This window comes from Rousettus aegyptiacus, unplaced genomic scaffold (assembly GCF_014176215.1).
Source record: "Rousettus aegyptiacus isolate mRouAeg1 unplaced genomic scaffold, mRouAeg1.p scaffold_m13_p_4, whole genome shotgun sequence".
NCBI lineage: Eukaryota > Metazoa > Chordata > Mammalia > Chiroptera > Pteropodidae > Rousettus > Rousettus aegyptiacus.
In genome coordinates this window covers 117,544,829-117,571,702 of record NW_023416307.1, presented here as the reverse complement: position 1 = coordinate 117,571,702, position 26,874 = coordinate 117,544,829, and the positions used below count along the sequence as shown (strand labels likewise).

Below are 26,874 nucleotides of genomic sequence, written 5' to 3'. Positions count from 1 at the left end.
TGAGGTATATTTTTAAAGAGTTAAATTGTGTGGTCTGTAGGATCTGACAGAAAGTGTGTAGATTCATCTCTTACTAGCTCTGAGACCTTTACTAAGTGACTTAGGCTCTCTGAGTACCGCTTTACTAAATTATAAAGTGAAGATAATAGTAGAACCCAAGTTATAATGCTAAAGAAAAAAAATGTAATAATGTACTTTTGGTAATGTATTTTGACATGAAAGAAAAGTTTATTATGGTTTGTTAAGATTATTGAAAACCTGTTGTGCATTAGGTCCTGTTCAAGAAGCTAGAATGTTAAGACTATTCTCTACCCTTATTCCAGGTCTACTTCTAAAGTTCTGCCAAACACTAGGGAAAAACATACCGGTATTTTCAAGGAGGGGGACCACTGTGGTGACATCTTTGTTGTACCAAGTCTATAAGATATGCAAAATTGTAGCATATCGTTGGAATCCTTCTTTGGACTTCTAGTTATCTTTCTCTAGAATGAGTCTTGACAACCCCCCTCTAGACACTTGTGCCAAGGTCGATGATGTTGGCACTTCTCTGGCTTATGAGCAGAAGGAAGAAACACAGAAAGACAGGCCTTTCTTTTCTGCTCCTGTTACTAAGAACCCTTTTGGATAATGATCATCCTAAACAGATTACTACATTGTTGCATGTTATAGAACCAAAGCAGATACAAAGCAAAGAGCATTGGTCTCTGTTATACTTGCATTTTACTTGAGATATGTTTTTCCAGGCTGGCAAAAGCAGATGATTCAAACTTTCCAAGTACTGGGATATTACACTCTGGCAATATCCATCACTGCATGTTTGATTGTACTGTTCCCTCCAGATGGAATTGCTCCATTAAGGTCAGAAAACTAGTGAAATGCCTGATTTTATCCTACAGTAAGAATCAAATAAACCTACTGAAATTCTGCCCAGTTTGTATTCTACCTTCTCTGTGAAACCTGCTCTGACCTCACACGTTGAAAACAATTTGATCTTTTTCCAAAGACACAATTTGAATTGTGTACTATATATATTATATTTCATATATAAATACATGTACATGCATATGTATTACTTTGGTATATTAAGTTATAACTTTTGTATGTCTTCTCTTCCTAACTAAACTAGATGCCCTTATAATTGCAGTGGGTCATGTACATTATTGTATCCTCCAAAAAAAATCCAGAAAAATGTCATAAATTCAGTATTTAGTTGCTTAATAGAGAGTAATTAACTAACAATTACAGAATACTAATGTCTCTCAAAGTGTTTTCAATGGATCACAAATTCTATGAGAAAGTCCATGCAAGAAGGATTCATTTCAACAAATTTGGAACCTGTTGTTCACTAGGCTCTTAATTTATAAGACTCTTAAGCAAAGAAACTGTTTGACTTAGTTTGACCCAGTATTTTTTTCCTCTAAAAATATCAGTTATAGAGAACAAGAACATTTTCTGTCTCTAACACAATATTTCTACAGCCTAGGGTAGTGGGTGGCCCTTAGTAGACACCTAATAAATATTTGAATGAGTTTGAACATATATACTCTTTTTAAGTCACAGAAGACGAATATAGTTTATAACGTATTTTGATTTATTAGAGAGAATAATATGAATAGATATATTTATATAAATCATTTGAAAAGAAGTATATATACTTGATAATACTTTTTTTGTAAATCTACACAATAGCATATTTAGTGGCAATGGTAAATGAACTATATTTGCTTCTGAAATCTACATGAAGAATGGCTACTAAAAACTACAACTTGAATCCAAATCAATTAATTTAGTTAATTTGCCCCCATTCCTTAACATTTTTAGGATAAAGTTAGTAAATGTAGAAATTTCTTGTCTGCCATAATTAATATCACATAAAGAATATTTTATTAGCTAGAAATAAGATGTTTTTGTTATTTTAGCATATTTAATAACATAAGAACAATTCTAGGTTGCTTTTTTTCCTCATGTGACTTTCATAGTAGCTCCATCTAAAATTTGCTTTGGAGATTTTAATCAAATGTCATATTAATTTCCTAGATTGCTTACTATGTGATTCCACTATAGATTTTAATGTCAATATAGCAAGGAAAAATTAAGGCAGACAGAAATGAAACAGGTATACTAAGCACCATTCTCTATTAATGAAATTTTCCAGAATTTCATGGGAAGTTACAGCTCTAAGTGGAAAAAAATTCACCATAGAACTTAAGGTGTTAAACTATTCAAAAAAAATTTTTTTTAATTTTACCATGACCTAAAACTTCCATTTTGCCTCTTCTTAGGTTTGCCCTCAAGACAGCTATTTATTTTAATGGAAGTCTCTCACATTCGCTGAGGAAAGGAGTACTAAAGGAGGTTAGCCCCTCATCCCACCAATGTACATATACATATACATTTTCTACTCACCGCCTTATTTTTCACCTCAGTTTCATGATTTTGAAATAAAAGTGTAGGGCCTGATGAATTTGATAAGTTTGTCAATAGTCTATGATTATTAAGGTTATTACAAATGATAAACCATATGTAAAAAGAGGGTAGAAAGGAGTACAAAAAGGTGAAAGGGAGTGAGAGATACAAATTTCCATTAAACAGTCCATTAGTCACAGTGATGTAATGTACAAACAGGAAATATAGTCAATGATATTATGATAACATTGTACCAGGTCAGATGGTTAACAGATTTATTGTGGTGATCACTTTATTAGGTATATAAATGTTGAATAACTATGTTGTACACCTGAAACTAATAAAAAATAGATTAAAATAAAGATTAATTTAAAAATGCTATGTGAATAAAATTGTTATACCAAAAAAAAAAAAAAAGTACAAATTAGTGAATGTTAGTAAATGCTGAGGTATTAACAATATAAAGAATGTATAAAATGATGACCATATTTCATATGCAAAGAGATTTATTTATGTGTATTTTTTCTCTCATACTTGTATTTGGCCCCTGAATAACTGAGGAAATATATTCCCAAGGTGGTGAGTATGTTTCGAATGTTAATTTATGTTTTCAGAAAAGAACAAAGAAAATTGTCTCAATAGGTCAAATATTACATAAGAAATAAGTGAGATTAGAAATTGGATTAGGATTTGTGTTACTGAGTTACCCAATGGCCAACCAATTGCAGCTATGACAGTGTAGTGCAATATACAAATACACTTCTAAACAATTTTTCTTATATTATCCATAGTCTATAAAGACATCTTAGTTCAATCATATTCAACTACTCCGCACTTAACTCCAGAGCTTCTAAATTAAAATTGATCAGAAATAGGTATGTGTTTCATTGCTTTGGCAACATTGGAATGGATCTGCTTCAAAAAAATAATTGCTAAAGTCACAGGCTGGAAATTCAGGCAGAACTAGTGTCCAGTTCTGATTGTTATACCAACCAATTGTGATCTAGAGTAAATTCCTAATTTTTTGAACTTTAAAGATATTGGAATAATAATATTTACAACTTCAAAGGGTTATAATAGGGATAAAAGTCATCAGAATGATATGCCTTTCAACCAGAAAGTATTGATAAAGTACTGATGCTATCATAATCATCTTCATTAGTATAGACATATTACCACATGGAAGTTCAACATTTCCTGGAACATACATACCTTTCTGTTCAAGGACTTGTATTGCATGTGGGGTACTAACACCATCAAATGACAGATAATATGTCCTTATGCTTTTTTTCTGTAGCTAATTTTGGTATCTTTTACCTCTGTCCATTTATATCTTGGTTAAGCATGTACTTGTCATACACAGAAGAAGCTGCCTCCCAAAGAGAGGAACAATGTAGTGTCAAATGACAAAGACACTGAGTGAAGTCTTTCATCTCCTAGACTGGTCACTGTACAGCCCAAAGGGCCTCTGGGTGGCAGCCCTGGGTTTACCTTGCTTGTCTACAATAGCTGAAGGTATAAGATCCTTAGCATGTGACCTGTGAAACGGGGGCAGCAGCAGATAAAAATTATAATACAAGCAGAATTGGCTTAATTTTTCTTCTTAGGTCTTTTCCCTCATGTTCAGATGTTTGGGGAACTTTCTTGCCCTCTGCTCCTGACAGGAATATGTTACACCTGCCTGGATAAGTAGGTCACCATCATATATCAAGAAAACTCTTATTTGCAAGCAACAGGAACCAGATATGGCAGATTCAAGCAGAAAAAAATTCTTTGAAAGGTCGTTGGTTAGGTTTCAGTAATTAGAAGCAGACTAAACATTCAGAAGTCAAGCTATCCTATTGAAATTACAGAATCATGCCAAAGTCGTGTTATATGTCCCAGCTTGCCTTGATGACCCAGCAGGAACAGAATACAGGAAGTTGACCCAGTCACCGCTGTCCTTTCTTCTTCACATCATTTATTTCTAATTCAAAACCTAGGACATGGGTGTGATTGGCCAATTCTAGGTCACCTGACTGTCTGCCAGCTGTAAGAGAGACTGAGAAAAAGAGTAAACAGTGTATCTGATATTTTCAGCTTGTATAATGGGAGGAAAGCTCTGTTTCTCACCAAGACTCGTCAAGTGGAAAATTCTCCAAATAAAGAAAGGAATTTCTGATCAGATGCTTGGAAGTTAAAAACAATAACAAACAAAGTCAGATGTTGAATTATAGACATTAAGTAGTTAAGAACATACATGTGGAGTGATTCAGACCTGAGTTCATATCTTGAGCAAGCTATCCAATCTCACTGAGCTTCAGTTACCTCCAAAGGAAAAAATGTGGAAGATACTATCTACGTAGTAACTTGCCGTATGGATGCAGTAAGATAATATATATGAAAAGTGCCTGGTGCACCCAAAGCATTTTATAAAATTATTATTACTACTTATTACATAATTTATTGCAAAAATTAACAGGGAGAGTAATAATAAATGTTAAAGAAATGCTAAGTGTCACATTTATTATCTCAAATGAGAATTTGTTGATTCAGCAACCAATCTACATATCAGAAAATAACCTGTTAGCATATTATTTTCAGAGAAGGACAAATCCTTGAGTCTTAAAAAGTATAAATAATGTACCAAAAATTACTCAGTTAAGATGTAATGATGGATATATTATTCAGCTTAAAAAAAAAAACAAAAACAAAAACGAGATCCTATCCTTTGTGATGATATAAATGAAACTGGAAGGCAGCCAGACAAAGACAAATGCATGGTATCACTTATATGTGGAATCTAAAAAAAATGTTTTTAAATTAAAAAAAAAAGTCAACCTAATAGAAACAAAGCAGAAAGTGGTTGTCAGGGGCTGTGGGGTGGAGGAAATAGGGAGAGGTTGGTAAAGGGTACAAACTTTCATCTATAAGATAAATATGATCTGAGGATCAAATGTACAACTTGGTAACTATAATTGATAATACTAATAATGGTTTAATTGATAATTGATAATGGTAATTAAAATTATATAATTGAAACTTGCTAAGGGAGTAGAACTTAAGTGTTCTCACCAAAACAGAGATAAATATGTGAGGTGCTGGATGTGTTAATTAACTTGATGAGGAAAATTTTTTCACAATGTATACATATATCAAACCATCATGATGTACAATTTAAATATCTTACAATTTTGTTTGTTAATTATACCTCAACAAAACTGGAAAAAGTAAAGAGGTTATAGAGGTGAGATTCCTACCCAGGATTATCTAGCTCAAAAAACTACACTCTTAATCATTACAATACGGTAATATAAGAAACATTAAATAAATTATATTTATTATAACTACAACACTTATTAGATATTAGTTATGTGAAATGGGGTAACATCTTACTGTCTACAATGTCATCTACTTCTACCTGGGGGAATAAAGCAGAATAAGTAACCACTGTTCTTGACAAATGGATGAAATTTCAGTTTTTCAAAAAACTGAGTGTCATATTCATCTCTACCACATAGATCTGTCATATGACTTTGCCCATTTTGCCAATGGATAGCACACAGAAAAAACACATTAGTCATTTAAAGGACTAAACATCACCTCATTGATACTGTTATCAGCACAATTTGTGTTGTTATTTGTCTCACATTGACATCAATGACTATGGGGGGTGTTCGAAGTCTCTACATTGTGGATTGATACCCTCTGCTCAACATAATACTCTCTGCTCATTTCCAGAGGGGACCAAGGATGAACTCTTGAACTTCTCAATCTACTCACCCTATTTGACAACCCAATCTAGCTAGGTTAATTGGATCAAGATATCTCATGAAAGAGTTCCAGAGTTTAAAGTATTCCTATTTTAGAGGAGACATAGGCTAGGCCCCACTCTCAAACCCCTCCCTTCTTGCCACTAGCCTTTCCTAGGTTGTTCTTGCTAACATTAGCATTTCATTCTAAAAATTAATTATTCTTATCTGATGGCAAGCATACAATCTTAAGTGCCATTTTTATAAATAAGGCTACCCCAATGGAGTGTGATTTATGGCCTTTTCTTCTGTAGACTCCATCTACCCTATAAAATCTTCCATTATTGCATCACAAAGGATATAATCCATTTCAGAGGGACTTGACTCTTCCCAACCACAAAAAATAAAGATTTACATTCTTATATTGGCCCAAAGAAAATAAATTGATTATGCCATACAAGAGAGTAACTGGTGGTTTTCCCCATGCTTATGTTCATTAAGTTTTTTTTTAAAATAGATTAGATAATATTAAACATGTCCTACACGTATAGTATAAAAATTAGTAAATTAAAAGAAAACAAACTGCATCTGTCACAATATAACAAAATAAACGTATTAATATATAAAAGTTATTATAAATTGATGAGAAAAATAAGTAAATGTCATAAAGTTACAAAAGAAAATATATAAACAGCCAATAAAGATATGAAAATATGTTCACCCTCACTATTATTAATTAAAATACTATTAAAATAATTTAGATGTCATATTTTAATCATCAGAATTATAAAGATTTTTTAAAAACTGATAATACCACTATTAGCAAGAGTGTAAGGAACCACACAGGATGTTAAATTTCTAGTAGAAAAGTAAGGCAGAGTAACCTTTCTGGAAGACAATATGGCAGAAGGTACCAATATTGACAAGCAGCCATTCACATTCCAGAAATCCAATCTAGGAAAATAAATGAATAAATGCTCAAAGACATATGAACAAGGATGTTTCTCTCATTGTTTAGAGAAGAAAAAATGTTGGAAATCTAAATGTTGAGCAGTAAGAGACTGGTTAAATAAATAGTGGGATGCTATCCAACCATTAAAATGGGGATACAGGCTTTTATTAGGTGATACAGAACCCTGTTCATAATATATTGCAAGTAAAAATATGTTATAAAATAATTTTATAGTTTGATCTAATTAAAATATTTTATGCTTGCATTATGTTACTGTATACCCCCTCACAGAAACAGTTTTAAAAATCCTCAAGAGGTGATTTATCAGAAATGGAATTTTGATTTACTTTTACTTTGTCTTCTTTATATTCTCTCAATTTTTGGAGTCTCTGCAGTGAATTTTTATTACTTTTACAATTAAAGATATTTTAATTTTCAATAAGACTTATAGTTCACCAATTTCCCCTTTATTTTATACCATGGCTCAGATTATTTGAGTAAAAGAAAATTCGGCCTTTTTTTTTTTTTTTATATCAATCTAAATTTACTTCCCACAGAGTAAAATTGTTAGGATTTCAGTATTGTATTACTTTTTAAAGCATTGGAGACTTTGGAATAATTTCTTTCACAGTTTACATCTGACATTGAGGTAAGGGTGAGCTATTAGGATGAAGAAAAATTGTAGTGATCTTGAACTAGGAAGGAGAGCAACAAGAGGAAATTTAATCTATATTCCTTTTACAAGGTAGAAGCCCCCAAGCGTTGGCCTATACTAATTTATATAGACTATGCCTATGTATCGATATATATGTGTTTAGTATACACACACACACACACAATCCATTGTCTTAGACCAATCATTCTTTGTGGTAGAAATGATCAATTATGACTAAAGACTTTAATTAGTTCCTCCAAATTTTAGACGTATCCCTAGAACAAAGCCAGGGACATCCTCCATCTCCACTTGCATCTATCTATGCATGGCCACATTCCTGGTTCTTTTCCAACGAATGTGACCAGAAGTGATATGAATGGTTTATACTTGAAGGATAATTAGTTGATATTTGCTCTTGCAACTTTCCTTTATTTTTTGAGAAAAATGTAGAAGCCACATAATGAAGGCAGTGGGTTCCTAAATCACTAAGCAGAAAATAATCCCAAACCACCAAAGCCCATACTAAACTACTGAGTGAAAAATGAACTTCCAGTATATCATGCTGCAGAGATTTAAGGTTTATCTCCTAGTGTTTAACTAATGATTTTTTCCTTTAGATTTTGGTTGCCTTATCTGTAAAATTAAATATCTGAATGGGATGAATTCTACATTTATTTCAGGGCTTATATTTTTATGCTTTTTTTTCTTTAATTTTCAGAAACATTCCACATATTGATTACCTTTTAAATTAATCACTAAGTCTACTATTTTTCACACAAAGTCAGGTTCTTCAAGTTATGGAGAAGTCATAGCTGACTGCTGCTTTACTCTAAAACATGAGTCCAAATATGAGATGAGATGGGATGAAGACCCAGATAAATGATTGTGACAAAGAGGAGTGAGAGACAGCAGGCTAAAGAATGTTTAGTAGTAACGAATTCAGACAGGAGAAATGGATGGGTCATATCTAACAGATTTGTTCAAAGGCATTTTTGAAAGAAAAATTTGTGAAAATATAGAAGGAGAAAAAAAATAGCAAAGACATGAAATGCTTTTTGGTCCCTAAATGGATTTTATTTCAAACAGATTCATATCACTTACACATGTACCATGAAAGTTCTCTGTCCACTTCTTCCAGAATTTTCTAAAGCCTGACAGAACATCTGCAGAGAGAGGATATCATTCCAGGATAATCAACTGCAAGTTACTAAATTAAGATCAAAATGTCCTCAACCTTGAACAGTTTTCAAAGAGTGTTTAGAAGAAAGAAACTCTCCAGGGGGTAGCATAATTATATAATTGTACTCTTTTTAAGAGGCTATTTACAGATAAGTAATGTTTCCCCACTATTCTTTAAAGTAAAATATGCTAAATAAAACAGAGTTTGGGGGTATTTCTTTAGGACACTTAGGCAGAAATCTGTGCAGACACTGCTAGCTGCCTAGTCAATCACCACTCTCTCCTTATTCCTTACTATTAGAGACCTGGCTTAGGAGCTACTGTTATCCTTAAGGCTAAGGTGGTCAGCTGGTCAGCTTAAATCCCTAGCTGATGAGATCTAAGTAGATGTCTGTTGATAATTTGTGGCAAATAATTTGCTCACTAATTTAGACACTGCCTTTCTTTTTTCTTCTTTTTATTTTCTTTCTTTCCTTTTTTCTCTCTTTCTCCCTCCCTTCCTTCCTTCCCTCCTTCCTTCTGTTTCTCCTGCCTGAATGGTTAGAACATTGCTAGAGATTCAGCAGTCACCTTGAAACTAAGGGAATCACAGAGACATGCTAGAGATGTGGGAGCTGGAAGATAGAAGGAACCTATTTCTTGCTTATATTCTTTAGTTACTGAACTAACCAGAGGGACCATCTACATACTTCCTGTTACATATGAAAATGAGGTAAATCTCTTATTTGCTTTTTATTAATTCAGCCAAACTCATTAATAATAGACACGGAATTCTAGCCTCAGGTTTCTAGAACCCTTCCCAACATCCCCTAGTCATACTCCTATTCTAGACTCTGGATATTCAGATTTGCTTAGGGTAGATGTGTGGGAGGGCTGGTTCCTTTGGGAAGCCCTGATACTTATCCCCTGCAAACAAACAAACAAACAAACAAACAAACAAAAAATGAGTAATATATTTATGTCCACTCATCTTTCTATCTATACTCAGAGGCCAGTCCTTCCAGAAAGCTTTCACTGACAACCTTTTACATCTCTCTGTAAGTAGAATGGTTAAGAGTGTGGGGTCTGGATCGGACTTCCTAGATTTCAATTCTTAATCTGTGACATAGTAGTTTAGGAATTGGCCAACTTAATTACTTTCTCTGGCCTCCCCTGTAAGATAAGATCATTAAGCAGCATCTGCATGCTTTATTGTTAGGATTAAATGAGTTAATGCAGGTAAAGTTCTTGTAATCTTTCTTGGGTCAATCAATTCTAGCTACTATTGTTATCTTTGGTCAATTTAGGGTATAGCTCCTTTGTCCTCCTATGTTCTTCTGTGCCCATCCTGTTCATGACATGCAGAATCCCATACTGCAGAGTTTTAGAAGGTACTTTTCATAAATAAATGGTTCTCAAAGTGTGGTCCTTGGGTCAGTAATATCAGCAACATGTGAAGAGTGGTAAGAAATGCAAACCTACTGACCCAGAAAATCTGGATGAGAAATATAAACTTACTGATCCAGAAACTCTCTTGGAGGAGCCCAGGAATCTGTGTTTTAATGAGGCTCTTGGGAAAATCTGATGTACATACACTAAAGGTTGAGGACAACTGAGAACATCCATCTCAGACTCTCCTGGAGGCATTCACCAAAAACAGAGTTTGCAGGATGTTAAACCTGTTCAGCTGGAGATGAGGTTTAGGAAGTTACCTGGTCAGAATGCGTGCCATGATTCCTCAGCACATTAACAAAAATCCTTGTCATTTTTAATGTGAGATTCACCAGTCTGTTTTCTCAGTGGACTTTACTTCTTTGCAAGGAAGTCTATGAAGATTTGTTGTTGTTTGTATTATTATTATTATTATTACACTAATTTTAGAATTTCTAGTGCATAGAGCAGTCTCAGACACAAAATAATTTGCTCATTAAACAGGTGTCCTAAAGGTCATACTAGAGACCTAAAATTAATCTTGTCAGAAGAAGCACTACATACGCACAAAAAGTGAGTTTGAAAGTTTAATTCTTTGAATTTTGTTGCCATTTTCTTAGTTTTAATCGTTTCAAATAATACATTTTTAATTTCAGCATTTTGTGTTCCAGTCAGCATTTGCTGTCTTCAATTACACAGACAGAAACAGACAATATGATTTAATGTTTATTTTTCACAACTTCACAAAAGTAAATAGGTATAAGAGAAATTTAAATAATTAAACTTTCAAAAGAATTTTTGGTATGTTTGCAATTCCATACTCTAATGCTATTAAAGATTTAAACTGTACTAAGATGCTTGGAATATGCTGTATGGGTGTTAAGTGAATTCATTTTTTTATAAAATAGAAGGAATATTTTCTTTAGCAAATATATCTGCAGATGTAAAATCACAACCAGAAATCAACAAAAAAGGAAGTTATTGAATTAAATCTGGTTATTTTCTTGTGTGTGTGTCTGCTAATAATTGTATTTGTTACTTGTTAGTAGAAGCCAAAATGTATATATATGTGTATTTATATGTGCATATATATGTGTGTGTGTGTGTATACACACACATATATATATTCTCAATTTCCATATCCAAATCTAAAGCACTTGTATCATTAATTCAAGGCAAAAATAGTAAGACGACATGTGCTGCTGGACCATGGCATCAAGACTTCTTTTTTTGTCCTGTGGGACAAGCTAGGCTCCCAGCACCAAACCCCTCCCCCAATGCTGGCAAACCTGTCCAAGGCTTCTCTGACTACCATGGGAGAGGCTATGGAAAGGACATTCATTCTGTTATAATGTGTGTGATCTGAATGCCATTCAATGTTTTGTTGAATTAATGGATAAATGAATGGATGAACTGGTATCATAAAACAGACTTCATACTGATCTAAGATACAATGCAGTACAGTGAAATTCTTCCCTACCTCTCTTCATCAATGTAAGCTTGCAATCAGACAATTATAAAAAGTTATGGCTGAGGAAATTATAGAAACTAGTGCACTCTTACAGATTTATATAACTTTAATTTAGTGGAAAAAATCACTGATTTGGGACCCAGAGACCTGAATTCAAGTTATACTTCTACCATGTTTTAATGAGTAAATAATCACTTCTGAGGTTCTGTTCCATGTGTGCATTATAGGGTATCATAGTACATATTTTTATAATATGACTATCAAGAGATTAAATGACATAATCCACTTGCAGTGTTCTGCAAAGTACCTGGCACCTAGCAAGCACTCAAGACCTCAATGGCCCCAGTGGTCATAATGACTTCCATTCAGCCTACTCTCTTCCCAATTAAGACTAGTGAGAAAAATATGAACAATTTAAGATAAACACTTTGAAAACAGTTTTATTCATCCTGGATGAATGGGTTACACAAATGAAATAGTTGATGAGTTCTAGAGAAATATGAAAGAACTCAAGTTTTTTTATGTTAATTCTCTAGAAAACCAATGTATGGCTCTAAGATACACTTTCATACCCAGCCCACTCCTGCCCAGACCAAGTTATATTGTAAATGGAGAAGTCAACAACACATAATCAACAAGCTAAGTTAAAAGCTAGTGAAGCCTTGTAGGTTTGATAGAGAAAACTCAAGTTTATTATCATATGTTAAAGTAATATGAGGTACTTAATATTTAAAAAATCCCTGAAGATCCAGAACCCTGTAATAATCCTATAAAAATAACCAACTAGAAATTTATTTAGAAAGTTTTTCTTACAAGAAAGCATTTTCTATGTAACTTTTAATGTACTATTGCTGAGCACATTTCAACAAAACTAAAATATCTGCAGAAGCACTCCCAGAAGAAAAGCGGAGTTTGATGTTACAGGAGATAATTGTATCTCAGGATGACTAAGACCCTATACTTGACCTCAAATAAATTAACATTAAATAGAGTGGATGAGTCATGTACAGAACATAAGAATACTAAAAGGCCAAGGTAAGTACCAAAAAGAATATGTGGGGATTCTTAAGAAAGAAATAAAATATTAGTTGATTCTGGAAAGTCTGAAGAGAATAGCTCCCTTTGGTCCTTGAGGGGTCCCCTTTTCTCTCTTCTTGTAACAAGATGAGGGGTGGGATGGGGAATAGAGGAATATGAGGATCGAGAATCTTCTCTACTCTTACTGGAGTGGCTAGAAGATTTTATTACCAGTATGTGGTATAATAATATGTAAGGGCTCTTGAGGTCAGAGAAATACGGGTTTGGAAACCTGGCTCCATCTCTTATTTGAGTTGCTTACTTCTCAACACTTTAGTTTCTTTATGTGTAAAATGGGGATGATAAAGCTTTCTACCTGAGTATAAGAATAACATGATACAGCCATATACAGGGCTAAGTTTGGTGCCTGGCACACAGAAAGTGCTTGGTATGGTTGGCAGAGTGACAGTGAGAGTTATGTTGATGGTGGAAGTGGTCATATGAATTTTGCTCCCCCGAACTGGCTCTGACTGGGAGTACAGTTGAAGGACCCCTGAGTTCAGGAGGCTTCATATACAAGCAATGCTTGACAAATGTAAGCTGGTTGTCCAAATGATCATGTGCAAACTGAGGGAGGGCCTCAGATTTGTTCAACTACTTAATAATATTAGTAGAGGTAGTAGTAACAGAAGCTGAAATTTATTAAGTGCTTACTGTATGCCAAACAATGTACTGAATGTTTTAAAGAGATTTACTCATTTATTATTCAAAATGATGCTATGCAGTAGGTCCTAATATTATTCCTTTCTTTCAGATGTACATTAGGGCCCAGAGAGTTTACAATAAGCACCTAAGATCACACTGTCAGTGTATGATGGCAATGAGTTCAAGTTCAGTCTATCTGACTTGCTGTTAATCACTAAAGTATACAATTAAGCATTTCGCCCTTTGCCTAATTCTCCTTTGAGGGCTTGAATGTTTCACTCAGTCCTCCTGAGTCAAAAAGAAAGTCCTTTCTCTTTGACCCTGTTAGGTTTCAACATCCAACTTCCTTTCTCAAAACAGGGATCATTTAAATGAGCAGCAATAAATGCTGTGTCCTGGTAATGTCACCGCGATGACTAGGGGTCAGATACCAGTGGAAGCAAAAGCCCTGATGACAACTCTACCCTGCACAGAAACATAACAGGAAAGGGGGTTGGGTAATAACGGAATAAGGCATAGGAAAGACAGCGATAGCACCTGGCATGGGGGAGGGTGCGGTAGCGATGGTGATGACGATGATGATGACGATGATAACAACAACTACCACAATAATTATAATAAATAGATCTCACTGTCTCTAAGCATTGTATTAAGTGCTTGGCAAAGGTAACCTCACTTAACCTTGAAAACGGTCCTATAAGGATGGAATATCATTATTATTATCTTACAGAAAGGAATCCAGAGGCCCAGGTAATCAGGTAAATTGCCCAAGCTTATATGGTTAGTAAGTGAAAATCAGGGATTCAAACTATGCCCAACACCTACAGACTTAACCATTATGCTATACTGCCTCATGAAGATAGAAAAAGTCCAATGATCTTTCCGCATTACTCATTCCTGCACTCCAAACTTAAATAAGTCCAAGAGAAAGAGAGATCAAGCTTAGAGAGCGGCAACTGAAGGAGCACCAATAATTTCAAAGCAATGTTCTTTGTTCATAAAGTACAGTTCTTGTGATAACTTTCTCAACCAATTATCAAGAAACAGGAAGCAAAGACTGGTGTGTAAGTATGTCTCTACTAATGTGGAAGGTGGGAAAGCAAACTTGACATTGGTTTAACTGTTCCAGAAAATGCCAGTAGGCATGCGCGCTAGTAGATTTTCCCCTCCTACTGAATCCAAAAGCAGTATTTCATTTTCATGTAACTTTTCATAGTTCTACTCTTCTCATACCTGTCATTCATCCTCTGGCCTCCTCCTTTTCCTATTTCTGTACAGAAAGACACCAAGCCTGTGCTCTCTGACGTAAAAAGGGTATGTTATGAGTAGGAGCCATGGTGCCTCAATGCTTTGTATTTTTTCATCTTAATTCTTATGCCAACTCTATTGAACTTAATTATAGTGAATACAAAATTACACAATTACCCTCTGTTCTGTTCTTCAGATGCTATATTTTGATAAAATTTACTACATGCTGCTCTTCCCCTGAACACTAGAAATAGATGTGTGTTGATATAGAATTTGTTATAATTACAATTAAAATATAGTTTACATAATGATAGTGTTAAAATAAAATTATAGATGCATAGTGACAACATGGTCATGCATTTTTTTAGTATAAATATATGCTTAGACCAATATCTGGTAGCCAAATAAATAAGGAACAGAATTTGGTTAAACTACAAAGGCTGTTTAAGGATTTGCAAATATCTAAAGGGAGCTCAAAATTAGTAAGATAAAATTCCCCCTGCCATGTTTTCAATTGCAAAGTTAATGAAAGATATGAAAATACCTGGTAAAATTGTTCAGAGTAGCTATCCATATGGATGTTATAAGACAAGTACATCATTTTTCCTTGACTATGCAGTAACTGCTTAAACTCTCATGTATATCAGTGATGCAAATTATCCACCGAGTTTCTGGAGGCATAAAATTGTGTGTGTGTGTGTAGAGAGAGAGTGATCTCTGTCTCTGTCTCTCTCTATACACACACACACACACACACACACACATACACATTCATAGTTGTAATGGACTAGATAGTTCACAATTACTTCTAATTAAAGAGGTACCCTATCACAACTAACTTAAACCTTACAAAATATGGTTATGGCTACAGTATCAGAGTGAAAGGTAGAAGATTGAAATGTTTACTCGAAATGTTTGTAGCTATGGTGTCTTGACTAAAATAATTGAGTCACAAATACTATTAAATGATGTGACACCATTTTGTTCAGTTTTACTGTGAAACAAATTGCAGTTGACCCTTGAATAACACAGGTTTCAGCTGCACGGTTGTGCTTTTATGCAGATATTTTTCAATAAATATACAATTGGCCTTTCGCATCCACAGTTTTTACATCCGTGGATTCAACCAACCATGGATTGAAAAGATTTATTTTTGATCTGTTTTTGGGGGTCTGTGTATGTAGAAGGCTGACTGTATGCATTATTCTACACCATTTTATATAAGGGACATGATCATCCACAAAGTTTTGTATATGTGAGGGTCCTGAAACCAATCCACTAAAGGACCACTGAGGTCTTGGAGAGTCAGAAGTTACATGCAGATTTTTGACTGTGTGGAGGGGTTGGCACTCTAACATCCTCATAGTTCAATGGTCAACTGTATAGAATATTTTTCTTTCAGGATAATTATTTTTAGCTAATAGTTATTAAATGTTTTGAGAATATAGTGTTAATCATTATCTTATTTAATCTTCATAATGACAATTCCATGTAATCATTTTTAATATTTTCATTTTATTAAAACATATCTCTAGACTTTTCTTAAGAACTGCTGACTCGTATATCTAGCTGTATATTCAGCATCTCTATTTGGATGTCAAGAAAACATTTCAAATTTTATATCTCCAAAACTGATCTTTAATTTTCCAAAAGTACTTCTCCCTAAACCTTTTCCATCTCAGGTGATAGTAACTACATCTTTACAGTTATCCAAGCCCCAAATCTTGGATTCACCTTCGTCCCCTTTCTTCCTTTCACATCTCACATTTGATTCCTAGGAAATGTCACCACCTTCCAAATGTGTCACTTCCTGGAACATCTGCTGCTAAATCCTGGCACAAGCCACCAATGTCTATCTTGTAGACACCAGTAATCACCTCCTGAGATTCTCTCCCATTCTACTCTTGTCCCCTATGCTCAATACCACAATAAAGTTATTATTTTTAAAACAAGAGACAGATCTAGTGCTAAAATCCTACCACTGGCTGTAAACATTTAGAGTAAAAGACAAAATGCTTGTGCTGACTTCCAACGACCCACCCAATATACCCCATCCCATCTCTGACCTCAAGCCCTCCTGCTGCCCCTTCCTCCCTAATGACTTACTCAGCTATCATGGCCTCCTTGGGAGTCCTCCAACATTACCAGGAATATTTCTGCCTTAGAGTTTTGATGCTGGCTGCTCCTGCTCTCAAAGAGTGGTCTCCCCAAAATCCACTCTGACGACTCCCTCACTTCAAGTCTTTGTTCAAATGTCACATTATGAAATCTACCCTGACTACCCTATTTGAAATTAGAACCCACCTGTACACCCCTCTAGCACTCTCAACCCAATATTCTTCAGTGCTCCAGACTATTTTCCTTATTCCATAGCACTCATCAACTTCTAACATACCATAGAATTTATTTATAACATCCATCTGTTTCCACATGACAGTGTAAGCTGAGGAAGGGTGGGAGGGGGAGAGAAAAAGAAGAAGAGCAGGAGGAGGAAGAGGAGAAGGAGGAGGAGGAGGAGGAGGGGGAAAGGAAGGAAGGAAGGAAGGACTGTAAAAGAATGAAAAAGAAAGCTCTTGTCTATTGTATTCACCGATATATCCACCCATGTAAAAATGTACACATAGGGATGCTTAATAAATATTTATGGAAAAATATAGATGAGGAAACTAGCAGTAAAGCTCAAAAAGTTTAAGTAATTTCCTCAAGGTTCTGTAGCTAGAAAAAGATCACAATATTACAATGGAATTCAAGCCTGGGGCTGCTAACCTTAAGGCCCACCGCTCTTCTCTTGGCCTTTTTGCTATCTTAGGTCTATGGAATTCATGATTTGCTTTAATCAGTGCCATGAAAATTCTCATTCCACTGAACATTATTACTAAAGGGTTCTCTTTCTCTCCCGGTTTATATATTTTCCATTTAAACTAAAGAAACAGAAAAGAGTTGAATCCATCATGATTATGGTAATTTTATAGTAAAATTAGCAATAGTGACATTTAAGCAATAATGATATTTAATGATAGCAAATAATAATAACTTTTCAATGTTAAACATGCTAAACTCCATGCTAAAATATTTTCACACACATTTTATGCAATCTTTACAATTATCCTATCAGACTGATATATTTTTATACCATTTCAAAGATGAGGAAATTGAAGATGGAAGTATAGTACCTGTTTGATCAGAGTCAGACAGATAATAAGTCGTTAGTATGAATTTAAATTCAAGTCTAACTCTTGAATTTGATTCTTAACTCCTAAATAAAAATTCTGATAAGTCCTTTGATAGAAGTGTGTTTTCTACTAGAAGATATTCCATAGTATGTCTGGATGTGCTAATACCTTCGGAGCATAGTCCATTTTAAAACACAATAAAAAGTTAAAATAGTACTTTAACAAAGAGAAATATTTATATCTAAACAATAATGCAGAAAAACAGGCCAAGCCCTTTGAAGTGGTTTCCTTGTGAGCTTCCATCAAGACTAGAAGAAAGAATCGGCAGCCGCAGAATGGAGAAAGCACAACACTCAGAGATGGAGAATTCTGTAAATGACCAATTATAAAACTATTACACTGTAGCACTTTTATAGCAACAGGAAAAATAATCCATTAAATTGAAAATCCTTCCCTCGTTCTATGGCCCACACAAACATAATGTTGCATTTGTTAGGATATATTTCCTGTGCTCTGTCAACTTGACTTTCAGCAATTGTATTAATACAGTACTCTCACTTTGCACATATATATCTGAGTGATGGATTTTCCCACTTGAGGTTTGTAGAAAGTGTGGAGTGAATGAAATAAAGTTCAGGAAGAAACATGATAATCTATAATGACGGACACTGAATCAGCACAAAGAAAAACATCTCTCATTTATTTATTTGAATGAAGAGTCTACTATATATTTATTGCCTGCAAACAAGGCTACCTGTTGCACCATGGGAAAAAAGTGCCTTTTATTTAGAGGTAAGTATTTGTGTGCTCAAGTTTCTAAGGACCTACAGATTAAAACAGATTTAATCTGTTTTAGAACTAAAATAAAATATTATTTCTTTCTGTAAACAGATGTGGTTAGGCAATCAGCAACTTTGGTGTCTTTAAGCCACTACAATTTGAGGGTAGGCAAATCTATAATTGTTAAACATTTCTGCGTTTGTGCAACAACCAAGCAGTATGCTTAGTGGTTAACAACTTGGGTATTGTCAGACAAATCTGCATTTGAATTTAGACTTTGATACTTACATGTTATGTGATTTTGGATTATGATAATCACTTTCTTCAGCTATACAATAGGGATCACAACATGTCCTATGCACAACTATTGTCAAAACTAAATGAGATGAAATATTTACAGTATATCACATAGTGGCTCATCGTGAGGACTCAAATTATTATTATTATGGTTACTTGAACTATTATTGAAAAGCGATAGAACTTCTGATCTCCTAAAATGAGATATGTGCCCCATATCATTGTAGTCTCATATGTTTTATTTTTTTTTACCTTAAAATCTCGATCCAAGAAATGTTTAGTAGTAAATATAATTGAAAAGGTTATTTGTCAACATGGAAATACCATAATATTAAGTGTTCTGGCGCAATACTCTTTTCAGATATTTACCTGTAAGAAAATTTTATTGTTTTTTGTTTTTATTAAGTACATAAAACATATATATTTATTGTGCCAATTGGCAAAATGTCCATTAAGTAATCAGTCTGACTATATGTTGCATAAACGTTCTCTTAAGTAGTAATTACATGTACATTTTAGTTATTGAGAACATGTGTTTACAACTCTACTTTTTTGCCTATTTAAAATAAAAAGGGGTGAAAAATAGTTAGGCTTGATGCTTACTGTAGAGTGACCCAGGAGTTTAATGTACTTTGTACTCTATTATGCCATGAAAATGCTCCTGTGCCCTGGGGACATAAAAAAAAAAATTGATTTAATGAAAGGAACCAAGTATGATTCTAAAGCTTCCAAACAGAAGGACCAATAGACTGCAGTTTACATCAGAAAGTATTCGCCCGTCTCTCTCAACTGCATCAAGATGGGAAAAATATGAACACAAATGCTTAAAGTTAAATGGTAAATGTTGGGAGGAGTGGAAAAGGATGATAAGTTTTGAATGCCCAAAACCTGGGTTAGAAGGATTATATTTAAAGTAAAGAAAATATCACATAGTATTTTACACTTGAATGTCAGTCGGCGAACTTTACACAAATGAGAGAAATCAGCTGTTTTAGTTGTGATGCTTTCTTTTCAGTTGCACATGGCTGAAACGAAACTCAAAATAGTAAAAAGAAATTTTAAGAAAAAGTACTAGAAATTCTGGGATGCAGTTAGACTCAGATATCAGTAGGGCTCAGCTCTCTTCATCACTTAGCCCTGCTTAGCACGACATGCTTTTTCTTCTACAGAGAGTCTCTTCTTGTGTCGGATGGCCACTGGGAGTCCCACAGTCATATCTCTCCAGCTTACAAATTCCAAGGGAAGAGAAAACTTTCCCATTTTTCCTTGACAAAAAAGTCGTAGGGAGGATTTGGATAGGCCTAGTCAAGGTCAGATGCCTACACATGAACCAATCACCTGCTTTGCTTGAGCTCAGTCAGGCCAGAAAGGAGCCAGTACTCTTCCCTGGGACCAGGGAGGAGGCAGTAAGTCATTTGGCAGTTTTCCAAAAGAAAAGCCTGCTGTTTTTGCAAAATGAAAGGGGATAGGACACTGGGTAATAAAAACTAGATCTGCTACTATAAACTCCACAGTTCTTATTTCCTGCTCTATATCTTATAAGCATGCAGTAAGCTGACCTCGGAGGTCATTGGCCTCATTGCCAGCCTTAATACATATCACTAAGCAGTACGCTGGTAAAAGAAAAAGGGAAATCAGCAAGACTAATATTAACTAAGATGGTTAGGTGAAAAATAGCCTTAAAATGTTCCCCAAACTCGCTCAAATGTTCGGAGTGGGAGCTGGTAATAAATACAGCATCATGGAGTTTTGACAAGAGCAGGTTTTCTCCAAGCTAAATCATGACACAAAGAGATTAGAGACTTCTAGAAACCACATTTTTTTTTTTAAAGAAAAAACTCAGATGAGACAGATGAGGCCTAGAAAAACTGAGTGACTTAGGGTAACACAGCTGTTTAATAGCAGCATCAAGATGACAACACACTTTGAGTAACCAGGTCAAGGCCTTTTAAATCTATGACAAAACCTACGTATGTAAAAAATAGAGTAATTATGGTTTTCTAAACTCTAATTGTCTATAAAGTTGAATTAAAGGCGTCTAGTATTTCAATGATTCTTAAAGAAAAAAATGTCCAAAGACATCCTAATTGTGCACATAAAATACATGTGGAGGTATTTTCAAATATATTATGTGCCTATCTCTTTTCCCTCTCTGCTCTTTCAAAAAATGCCCCTTTAAAAATTGCCTACTCACCATCTGTTAGGTAAATTTCCTTAGACACAGTAAATGTGGAGGCAGAGATTGTTATAGAGGCTATTCCAAATGGCACTAACACCTATATTTATGAAATTTTAAAAAGAGTAGGTTGGAGTTGCTTTTAAAAAAATCCACTATAGTAATTTCATACCATCCCAGGTGCCTAGTTCTATCCAATTACATGAGATTGATAGATAGATGATAGATAGATAGATAGATAGATAGATAGATAGATAGATGATAGATATAGATAGATAGATAGAAGAAAATTAAGCACTTATACATGAAATGTTGCCTCAAGAGTTTGAAATAATATTTAAGCTTCAATGGATAGAAAGAAAACATTTGAAAATTTACAAATCTATTTCACTTATGGTACAAAGTACACAGGTTTAGATTTGCAATATGCTCCAATACAGGTCAAGTTGACCACTTTTTCCATCTAGTTGTTTCTGAGGGAACAAAACTGAAACAGATGCCATTCAATTCCAAATCTATAGCACAGACCATGACATTACACATGAAATATTATTCATTCAGAGTCAGGATGTAGCAAGAGTAATTTATACTCTCAGAGTATTTGCTCTCAAGTCAGTAACAGAGAAGCCTTGAATAAAAATGTTCCCATTACTTTCTACTATAATATATCTTACTTATAGCCCATAAAATAGTGGTCAGGGGAGATTTAGCCTCTGGGCACCACATTATATAAACTCTCCACTTTAAGCCAACCCCACTCTGTAATTATTTTTAAAATACGTTACCCATTGTCGATATTAATTTAATTTAATCTTTCTTAGCATTAGAGGGTATTATTTTATACAAGCTCAGAAACAAATCTCCAGAAATTCCTCCCCAATGCTTCTTTGAGCTGAAAATTCATTGCAGGGTAGTTGCAGTGACTTAATTGTAGTTGGCAGAGCCCTGGCCACACACTAATTTCATTAGCCTCAAATTCTTGGATTTGAAAGACCTACTGGATATGATTCCAGTCCTCTGACATGTCACTTACTAACCAATTCAGTGTGTATATATAGAGGACTTACTCAGCTTTATCTCTGGTCTTACACACCAGCAGGAAAATGAGAATCTGAAATCATAGACACTATTTACATCTGAGTAGTCATTCTTGCCTAATTGTCAGGGAAGAACTTCATTCCAGGCTTTGCTGGCAGCAGCAGCATTTGTTACATTTATTACCATCTCATCGCTCTCTCCTGCCCCCTCCCCCATTTAAGTCACTAAGTATTCCTTCCCCCAGTCTAGAAGCTTATCTCACCATACATTTTTGTCTCAAATGATAGGTTTGGCACGGTCCCCCTGGCAACCCATAGAGACTGCGGAAAAAAAGAACTCAAATCTCTAGACAGCTAAGAATTCAGTCATTTAAAGGAGTTTCTTTTTTATAGGACAATCTTAATTGAACTGAACCCTGCAATCCCAGGGAAGATTCACCTACCATTCTTTTCTCTCTTCCTAAATTGATTGTGCCTTTGAACAATGGGTCTGTGTACTACTATTCTCTCTCTTCATTTTGCAGGCTTACACGGTCTGGGAAACTGGGAACTGGACTTGCATGCCAGGAGCTTCTAAGAGCACATATAATAAAAAAGGCTACTATATATTCCAACATGGGCAATGATTAACCAGAATGCCCACACCAACGGTTATATCCAGCTCGCATCACAAGCTACAAGTTGGTGCATTCCTCCTACTACCAGCCTCTTCTCAATAAATGCAGGTGAAAACTGGTGGGGCTTTCTCCCTCAGCTGTTCAATACAACATGAATAGCTGCAATTTGCAAATTAGAGGAAAATGACAGTGTTTTCTCTGAATAGTTTGGTCCCACCCCACACTGCTAACACTGGCTAACACCAGTTCCTTCACTTCCCAGCCCAGGGAATAGGGAAACTAAGAGTAAGGCCATCTGATACTTTCCTCGCAAGTGCCCTCAGGGTCACACACCAGAAGAGGAATCAGCTCCCCTTGGAATGTTTTTCAGCAAACACAGTTCTTCAGCCTAGTCTGTGATCTCTTGACTTCAATATTTTACTTTTATTTAAGACACCCTCATCTGCAGTACTGCCATGCTCTGAGTGAAGACAAAAACAGGCAGCGAAATAATTTTAAAATTCTAAACTGAACACACCTTTAACTCCCCAGGGTTCCTATGAATTGCCCAGTGGTCCCTGGTGATCTCTGATCTCAGGTCTCCTGCAGCATTACCTCCTCCACCCCTCACCCCCGCCCCCTCGAGTTGTCTAGCTTTAAGCTCAGAGATGAAGAAAGCACTTCTGGGTTTTGGTTACAACCTAGGCTTCTCCTGAAAGCGTCAACTCAGAGGGAAGACTACCCTCAGAACACTTTCGGGTGTGCAAACATCTAGGGGTCTCCATTATGGCATACTCAGGAGGTGCTAGGGAAGCTCTTAAGATCACAGAGGCCATATCAAGCTGCAGCCTTAGATGGCACCGCTCCTACTGACGCAAAAACAAACTTCACACTCCTGGGAGCTGATGTGGTGACAGCTTGACTCTCACAAGGAGTCCCCTTTAGAAACCCAATACTCTTCGGAAAAACACTTGGTTACAGGGAGCATAAGGAAACCAGAGTCAGCCCGAACATCTGGAGAAGAGATTAATTGGGTTTGGGCACTACCAGGCAGGGAGAGAGCTGTGCATTATTAAAGGATCATCTCAAGACTGAGATGAACAAAATGCTTGGGGGTCGGGGAAGAGAGGGAGAACAGAGGCAGAAATTGGAAGAGAAAAAAAAAAAACACAGAGAGAGAAAGATACATAGGGAGAAATACGGAGAAACAAAAAGAAGCAAACCCACAATCACGCAGACCCTAAAACTCAATTTCTTAACCTAAAAGCCATCCCCATTCATATACCCAGTGCAGCCCGGCAGCCACGGGGCAGAGGCTGCGCAGCGGGCGGCGAGAGAACACTGCGGTAGAGCCCACCGCTCAGCTGCCCCGGATCCTCCTTCCTCCCATTTCGCTGTCGCCCTCCGGCGCCAGGAGCAGAACCGCCAGGCCTTGCTCAGTGCACCCCATTGCTTCGCTTCAGGCACCTTCTCTGCTGGCTCCGGGAATCGTCCTAGGAGCCAAGGACTGGGGTTGGGGGGCTGCCTTAGGGAGGTTGTGGGAAAGGACAGGCGGAGGGAGGAGGCAGCGAAAGCGATTTTGTTTCGCAGTTAGCATGAGCTCATCACTAGCTCTGAAGTGGCAGGAGTAGAAAGCTGATCGCCCATCTCCTGCCAGTGGCCGGACTGCAAATGCAATTTAGACGGTGCAAACATTTGCCCACAGCAAATCACCAGGGGGTCACGTCTGCGGGTAGCATCTCCCCACTTGGGGAGCGTCCCCGTACCTTCCGCCCAAGCTCTTGCGGAGACAGGCTACAGGTCGGAAAATCGACCTGAGGGATGGGTAATTAGCATCCTCATGTAGGTGAAGACCTAGCCCTCGGCTTAAGAGGTGCCTCCCTAAGAAAGCTCTTCACGAATTTTTCCCAGGGAGCCGTGGCTTGCTGGGCGGCCTGGGGCTGGGAAGCTGGGGAGTTGAGAAATGCCCAGGTTCGAGGCGTCTTCTCATCTTTCATATTCCATGCGCCCAACCTGCTCTCAAAGGAGCCGACACTTTTACAAGCCTGTTTTCGGAGCATATTTCACTCTAATGCAAACCCATTTAAATCATCGCCTTGTTTTCGCAGATTGCTTCTTGTAAATGGGGCCATAAATCCAGGATGTCATGCCGGATGGAGTGGAGCGCGCACAGGGGAGAGATGGAAGGGAAATGAACCAAGTAGGGATTAGAAGGTACCTCCTCGGGTGAGGTGGGGGTGGATTCGGAAGGATCTCCAGGGTGGAAATGCGCGAGGGCTGACCTGACTCCGCACCCTTGGAGTCCAAACCAGCTTTTAGGAATCAGGGCGCAGGGAGCTACATCGCGCTCTGCCCCGAAGGGAGCGCCCCCCTACCTGGAAAAGCCTCAAGATGTTGGCTACCATGATGGAGACCGAACTCCCCGAAGCCCCAATCACTCCAACTACTTTCTCCGGCTTCACGAAAACCGGAGGCTCGCCGTTGGTGCAGCGCACGTCGGAGGTGTCCTTCTGGATGAGCGCCTGGACGAAAGTGAGCGACTGTTCGAGCGCGTAAGTGTCCCTAGAACAAGTGTCCAGGATCCGCGCGCCTAGCGTCACGTTGGGCAGCAGGTTGGGATCGCTGTTGATCTGGTCCAGGGCGTAGAGCATCGCTTCCAGCCTGTGGATCCCGTTCTCCCTCTTGATGTCTCCGCAAGGCACTCCGCTGGGACCCTTGGCGTGCACAGGGAACAGCCCCCCGAGGGTGACGTCCCCCTCGATCCGGATAGAGTGCGGGGCGTACATCTCCTGGCCGCGTGCCGCCGCCGCCAGCGCGCACAGGAGCACCTCCAGTACGCAGCAGGGGAACTTCATCAAAGTCAGGACGCGGAGCAGCTTCCCCAGCTGGACCATGCTGCTCCGACTGCTGCGGTGGCGGCGGCGGCGCTGGAGGAGAAGGTGGCGGGCTCGCCGGGGTCCGGGCTCCTTAGGGTGAGCTCCTCCGGGGAAGCCCTGGGGTTCCTGCAGGCACGGAGGGTGGAGGCGCCCGGGAAGGGGCGGCCGGAGAGGGTGGGAGGTCCCGCGGCGCCTGCCAGCTTGGGGCGCCTTGCGCTCTCGGGTTCGCCCGCCGGCGCGCCGCGCTCGCGCTCCCCGACTTGCCGCTCGCGCTCTTCAACAGCCTAGCACTGGGGAGAGGGCGCGGATTGCTATCGCTTTAAATGGTCGTTCGGCTCCCTCTCCTCCTCCTCCCACACCCTCCCTCGCTCGCTAGCTCTCAGTCTCTCCCCACCCTTTCCAGCGCCCGCCCTCCCTACTGGTTTGCATCATCACGCAGGGAGGGGCTGCGTGCTGAGGTAAGGGGGGAATAAGTGGGCGGCTGGAGGTGGGGGGGGGGGGAGTGCCTCGGATTGGGAGTTTCTCGGTCCCCAGGGGATTTAGGCGTTGCAGGTCGGAGGCGAGGGCTGAGCTCTTGTCCCCATCTCACTGTAGAAGCCTCTCGATCGCCGGCCTGCACCCACATGCACGTTCTAGGCACGGGTGGCACCAGCCCCAGAATGGGGCGAGAGTGTCTGATGCTGACTCCCAACCCTGAGGTCCAGAGCCCCGGCTTTCAGCTCCGGGAGAACGCCAGGGAGTCGCAAGGTGGAGAAGCCGGTGATGATGGGGAGCGGGAAGACCCTAGTTAGTCTCCACTGCTGATCTTTTTCCTAAGAAAAAGAACATACGAAGAGGAGCCTGATTCATGACTTTAAAGAACCTTTACCCAGAAACTTCTCCGGGGCCCAGGCACTGGAGTAGCCCGTAGAGAAACAGGCCAACAAGAAACATTAGGAGTAAAAGTACATTCTTGGTTTTCAGGGGTTACTGGGACCAGAACTAGCCAGAGTCCCAGCTAATCTGGTGGAAACCTCTGACTCGCCCCTCTTCTTCCTTTCATATCAAGAGATGGAACATATGCGAACGCGGCAGAGCACACTTTTTTCTCTGGCGCTGACAGATGTAGGGATTCCTCTTACCCACTTACAGAGATGCTTCTGGGCTGGTACAGGTTTTAGAGGGC

General features: G+C 37.8%; 1 protein-coding gene across 14 annotated transcripts in view; it reads right to left on the bottom strand.

Annotated features, from left to right (window-relative positions):
• GRM7 (glutamate metabotropic receptor 7) overlaps positions 1-26,055 on the bottom strand; it is a 761,960-nt gene extending 735,905 nt beyond the window's left edge. For 12 of the 14 annotated variants that reach the window (XR_004950366.1, XR_004950365.1, XR_004950364.1 and 9 more), the window contains exon 1: positions 25,209-26,054. Coding sequence is in view for 9 of the 14 variants with exons in the window: in XM_036218948.1 (XP_036074841.1) it covers positions 25,209-25,727 (519 nt within the window). In the remaining 5 variants the exon portion in view is untranslated. Of the gene's footprint in view, positions 1-25,208 lie in introns of all 14 variants that reach the window. The other 2 variants (XR_004950368.1, XM_036218955.1) reach the window with 2 other exon arrangements.
• Between the last annotated feature and the right edge of the window lie 819 nt (positions 26,056-26,874).